This window comes from Colias philodice, chromosome 24, assembly GCF_061535455.1.
Source record: "Colias philodice isolate Cphi_HAF_F1 chromosome 24, ilColPhil1 Martin Lab GWU primary, whole genome shotgun sequence".
NCBI lineage: Eukaryota > Metazoa > Arthropoda > Insecta > Lepidoptera > Pieridae > Colias > Colias philodice.
Genome location: NC_143109.1, coordinates 257,581 through 264,237, shown reverse-complemented (window position 1 = coordinate 264,237; position 6,657 = coordinate 257,581). Strand labels below are relative to the sequence as shown.

The following is a 6,657-nucleotide window of genomic DNA, read 5'->3' as shown; positions in this document are numbered from 1 at the left end:
ATACATACGATGTCATAGTTTCACAGTTATCGAGACGTATTGAAATTAATGTTCGAAGCAAACTTATTTTTCGTTGATATCCCGAGTCATCAAATAACTGTTTCAACTTTTTCCATACACCGCCCACTGTAGTCTCACTCTTGATATGCACATATAATGAACAGTCTATCGTCATCACAAGTTTCGCTTTGGCTTTCTTCATCTCATTTTCACTGATGGCCGCCGGCACGTTTTCAATGTCAATGCCTTCCAGCAACAGAAAATTACTTGCCGCGAACGCCCAATCATCGTAATTTTCGCGTCCTTTTAACTTTGGCACATTTACTAAATAGCCTGACATCGACATTATTACTTTTACACGATAAAACTACTAGAAAAACTCGCAAATATGTGACTGGGTCCATAACCTAATAAAACTAGGAAGACATCTTGGAATAGACTAACTTTATTAATTCATTACACAATACACAGACAGTGTGACCAGTTTATGCTCATAGATAATAAATGCTATTTTGTTACAACAGATACAATAGAACTTATTTCTAACAGGTGGTATAATAATAAAAAACCCAGGTGACTGACGAATATTTAGAATTTCTAGCTTCCATATTGACGAATCACGATAAGTACTTTACTTGTAACAGGCTACATACATATCGAAACATAGCTCTACGGTATTTAATATCTATCACAACATTCAGTATTCTTAGCTATGCTGGAGACATGTAATCATAACGCGTGTAAGATCACACCAGCTGCGCAAACGGACGTGAGAATGATGCTGTAGCTCTGGGTTATACCTGTGGACAGAGAGTAATTAATGTTTTTCTTATGCTATAGTGGGGCAAAGGAGCTGGTGGAGCTTTTGCAATAAGAAACGATTGAATTGAAAAGGGAATAGGGAAAGTATATGAGCCACCACTACGTAGTAACTCAAAATGTAGTATTCTGGTTAGCTTTTATGTAGAGTAAATTTATAAATAGGTATTTTTTATCCACATTGAATGTCCGAATTCAATGATAATAGTTTGTCACAATACTTTTTATCCAAACTAACAGTAGGTAGTTTCGAATTGTCAGAGATTATTTACATCAAACAACAAGATAGATAATAAGCGACAATAAATCTACAAAATTCACCACATAAAGAGACTCTGATAATTGCAGTTTACCTGAAGAATCTTCCCCAGTAACAGATGCTGGGTGTGGAGTGTCCTCTTTAATGTAGACCGCCTCGCTCTGCCTCGCGTAGATGTCGAAGAGAGTCGCCACGCAGCCAAGCGTGAACTGACCGCTCTCTGGTGGTACCATGGTGTACCTGGTGAAATTAATTAAAAGAAAATACTTTAAAAGAAATGCTTTGCAACTTAATATTGGATAATTTCTATGGCGAAATAGAGATGGGAAAATCATTAATAACTTGCTGATTTAAAAAGTAACTCTTGATCGACTCTGTTTCGTCATAATCAGTGCTTTCATTTAGCCGTGAAAGTGTAACAGACACAAATATACGTTCGCACTTCGCATTTATAAGTATTGATAATATCTTGTACTATTACAATATTGGTTAATTAAATATGTTTTAATTTAAAGTGTCCTTTATGAATTGGCTCTACTATTAACGAAAAAAAAATCCTTATAATTGTAATAATACAAATCGGGAAGAAGATAATTTAAGTTGTTTTAGAATAATACAAATATAAGAAAACCGTGAGTTATATTTCAACATTTTACTACTCCTGAACTTACCTAACAACATTCAAATCGTCAGTCTCCTCCCTTCCATACACATAATGATCCTGGTAGATCCTGTTCAGGCTCGCGCTGGTGTACGTCAGTCCCACTTTGTAGTGCTCTGCTTCCAGTATGGTCAGCTCCAGATGACTGAATGCTCCTCGCTCCTTGAAGTCCAGGTCTGATGTTCGCCAGGATACTGTTTCTGCTATCTGTGATGATTAAATTCTTAGTATAAAGTGATTTATAAAAATAAAAGGAGCAGGGGACTTGTCGGCAGGGGACTGACTATCAGCTTATTCTACGTTATAAGTTTTCATTTTGATAGAAGTTTTTTATTGAAACAAGAAATTTTATAACATTAGGATGTCGGAGATTCAAAGATTTTTGCCTAACGTAAAGTGGCAAAAGAAAATTTAAAATTCATATACATGTCTGTGATAAATATGTATTGACAAAATTCATGGTACACATATGAACGCAAGAGCTTCTTAACTATTACAAATTACGTTACAAGCAAAGGTAATAAAAAGGTAAAATGATTACTAGAAAATCGCATCATGATTTTACCTTCAGTTTACAAATTAAAGGTTTTAACAGTACTTTTACGTTGATGTTCCAAACACTGAATAATACTTAACAATTTGTCCGTAAAATTTAAAATGTGCGAAACGTTGAAATAAATAATATAATTGTAATTTGTAGATCGTGTTTTAATTAATTTACAGATCTTTTATAAAGATTTTTCTTCATTTATTAATAGATACCTTGATTGATATGTTTAATGTTCCTATAGGTATCTAAAATAAGACATTTGGGACGACTATCAGCTTTCTATATAATTGAGTATTTGATCAACGTCAATATAGGACAAAATATCAATTAAGTGGTATTTAGCCTTTAATATATCATTTGTAACTAACTTTACGCACACGGCTTCACCCGCATAGTCAAAGGGAATTCCCAAGAAATACAAACAAACTTTTGCATTTGTAATATGTACATATTTGCAAGGACAATCCATATACTCCATTATATTGTGTACTTACGGCGTTTATTATTTGAGTAGAAAAGTTATTTTTCCTTTTGTTTTTTTCTCAATAATATAATATGTTAAGCCGTGAATCGTGGTGTGTTTCCAAAAATATAGCTACCTAATATATAAATATAGCGTTCAGTTTTTACGATTACATCAAAACAAACATACAAAGTTTCATATTTATTGGAGATTTTATCAATAGAATATGCTACACCACTCTCAGGTCCCTTGAGATAGTTATCTCGGTGAAAAATCACGTCATTTGTTATTCAGTTGCTGTGTGAAACAGATACACGCTCACACTTATTTTTGTATCATAGAAAATATAAGATATAAGATAGGCGAGTATTTAGTTTTAAGATAAATTGTGAAATATTTTGGAGCTTTTCAAATTTCGGTAAAATAAACTTTATGTAGTAAAACTTATTTATACGAATATAATATTATTATGTTGCATAATCTATCACTTATGACTTTTCTTGGTCACAAAGGCAGTTTTTTATAGAGCTGACATGATCACACCGTACGTATTAGGTACCTATGTACCTATATTATTTACATAGTACATTGAATTTGTTCATGTCTAGACTAAACAAAAGCTTAGCTTCCAGTGAAAGTACTTTAAGAATCGGTCGAGCAATTTCAAACAAATTACTTAATTCTAGTACCACACGTATACTCGCAAACGATACTGTTCACAATAAAAAGTTATTACTAAACCATTACAAACTTAAATAAGATTTATTCGCATTTAGCCACATAATACCGCATAATTCGAAAACAAAAACAATTGAGAAGCACGTCTCCGTCCAGCGACAATTAACGAACTCCGCAAAAGCGACTAATGTATTCGAATCGAAAACAGCGTATTTAAAATTCATGAACAATCACAAGTTGGACTCGAATCTGAAGATATTACCATAGTTCCCGATTCGACTGCAGACAGACATAATGAACGTTTCGCAAAACTCCGGCCAGTGTAAAATCTAGAGAATATAATTAAGTGTAGCGAATTGCGATTTTCATCAGTCTTTTAAAGTTTGATTCTTATTTAAATAGAACTTGCTTGGATTGTGTTTATTCATGGAATTTTAACGGACGTTTTAATGTTGTGCTGCCGGGCTTTGGGCGTTTAACAACTGGTTATTAATTGTTCTGTTTCAGTGTTTTCGAGACACATTTTGGATGAGATGTGGCTAGTTTTATTACAGCATTGTGACAGGAGATTTTCTTGTTTGTTACGTTAAATTAAATAGACCATTAACATTTTAGAAACAGTCTTGAAATAGTCTATTTTATGAAGGCTCGTAGAATGAGTATGGCCAGCCAAATAACAATAATAAATTTAATTATTTGGAACTATAGATGCGTGAAATGTTGGTAATTAAGTCAGACTAAAAACTGGCTTGAAGATCTATTTCAATAACAATTACTTATAAAACTCTAGACGACTAACCTTTTTTTCAATCAATTCATACGAAACTAAACAATGTAATATTATAACCGTAAATGAATTAGACAAATGAAAATTAAAGAAAAATAATGAACTTAAAATGAACAACAATACTCTAAGCAGAGATAGAAATAAAATCCTTTGAAACGAAACCTAGGTCTCTCGGGAAATCTAGACCGTCTGGAATACTGGAAAATAATTTATGAAAGCATAACGGATGATTAACTATTATATCTTCTAGCTTCAACTACATTTAGAGAGATGTTTAATAACTGGATAATATTTTGTTAAATTGACGAGGCAGTAAAAGTACCTACGTGTGCTGAATTTGAGCGTAGTTCATAAATGTGTTTTATTATACTTCATAATTGTGATCATTCTCAGTATATTTTGTTATTTATTTGGCACATTCTAAACTAATATTATAAAGGTGGAGATTGTATTTTTATTAATGAGTTACGATTTAACTCTTAGAAAGAGAAAGCTTTATCTTTGCCGCGTAATACAGGCCATATTGTATAGTTATGCGGTTACTAGACGAAACCGAAACAAACATCTCATAAATCATAGGTATAAAAGAGTAGAAGCAGATGAAATAAAGTCACCATCAGTTCTCTGCCCATTTTTTCCATTGCTCAACTCATAGATTTACGTACTATTCATCACTACCCCCCAACACTTTCTATATAATTATATGTGACTAGCGGTCCGCCCCAGCTTCGCCCGAGGTACATGTTTACGTTTTCTCTACATAAGAACCATCCTCGTACTTCAAGGAATATAATAAAAAAAGAATTATCGAAATCGGTTCAGCCGTTCTCGATTTATGCGCTTACCAACACATTTTGCGATTCATTTTTATATATAAGATTATAAACTACAGTACATAGTTACTAGTAGATATAGTTGCATAAGCATCAAAAAACATCATTAAGTTGTCTCTACATATTATAAACCCGGTTTTACTTGTAAATATGGCGTAATGTTCTCTTATTAAAACATATTAAGTTAATAACCATCCCAGTTACCATAACCGTACGCTTTTATTAGGAATATGGCTCTTAAGTTTAAATAACGATAACTTCTCTCGAGGCAACAACATGGGATAGATTTCACTTATGGTAAAGTATGAGTACTGTGCGCTTTTTTGTACTGTGGTTTTTTATTTATTTGCGAAGGTTTTTGTCGCTTTGAGCGAATATAAAATGTTGATTAGAATAAGAAAAATCAAGCATTATTTAACATTCCTTAATTACCATACTAACACTTCTTATTTCACTAGTGTTACAGCGCGGCTTTACATGCGAACGAACTGGCAGGCAAATATTTCTATGTTATATTTTTGTTACATCACTGCCAAACATACTTAATTAAAATCTGTTCTATAGTTTTCACGTAAAACACGTAACAAATATACATCCATACATTCATATAAAGTTCGTTTAGTTACGAAGTAACTATTTAGTAATCTGCGATATTAGTAAGACTAGTAGGATAGTAGTAACTCATATAAAACCGTTCCATTATATTATACTTTCACCCATTATTCATTATCTCAATTTACTAGGTATACAATATAATATTATTATAGATATAAAAATAATCAGTTACCTTATGATCATCCAATATCCAAGTAATGTTGGATGCTGGGTAGGACTCATCCACTGAACAGTTGGCCTTGATGACGTCACCGCGAGCGTAGTTCCTCTGCGTTACGGAGAGACGGGGGGCGCGGAAGGGAGGGTCTAGAAGGAAAATTATATTAATATTAGAAAATGGAAACATTTTCTTTGTAACGAATAAACTGAAAAACGACGGGTACAGACGATAAATATTTCGCCCTTTTGAAAGCCGGCATCTTTATCGAGTGACACTGGAAGTAGTTTTAATTATGACTCAAAATTGTGCCCTGAATAATAAAATTACGTTAATTTCAGTATTTAATTGACCAACTACTTTGCCTATACCAAGATCAAAACTATGCTTTAATGGCAACCTTAGTTTCTCTTGTTCAAAACATTAAAGCAGATACGTGAAGATCGATATTTCTTAGAATTTTAGACCATCATAATAAATGACTCCATTACAAGACACATAAATGATATTATAAAAACACCATATTGTTCCATTCTTCCACAGCAACCAGGTTTATGATCGATATTTAACCAGAAATACTACATAGCATAACAACAAGCTGTCACCCTCACAAATCAACGCAAAAACAATTTTATTACCAAATACATAACGTTCAAATCGCAATGTCGAACACAGGGGAACTGAAAGTGCTATGCCAGGGAATTGTTATTACCTGATATTAAAAGTTTTACGCTAACGTCCACTAACTTGAAACTTGATTTGTTGCAACTTAGAATTGCTAAGTTACGAAACAGTGGCTTCGCTGGAGTGTGTTAAATACGTTACACACTACAAT

At 33.0% G+C, this 6,657-nt stretch overlaps 1 protein-coding gene across 1 annotated transcript in view; it reads right to left on the bottom strand.

The window, feature by feature from the left end:
- Positions 1-558: 558 nt before the first annotated feature.
- Positions 559-6,657, bottom strand: part of LOC149477580 (uncharacterized) — a 148,302-nt gene continuing 142,203 nt past the window's right edge. The window contains exons 4-7 of the mRNA XM_089710431.1: positions 5,838-5,971; positions 1,750-1,946; positions 1,173-1,318; positions 559-800 (exon numbers count right to left, since the gene is read on the bottom strand). Coding sequence (XP_089566557.1) covers positions 730-800; positions 1,173-1,318; positions 1,750-1,946; positions 5,838-5,971 — 548 coding nt within the window. The 3' untranslated portion in view covers positions 559-729. The remainder of the gene's footprint in view (positions 801-1,172; positions 1,319-1,749; positions 1,947-5,837; positions 5,972-6,657) is intronic.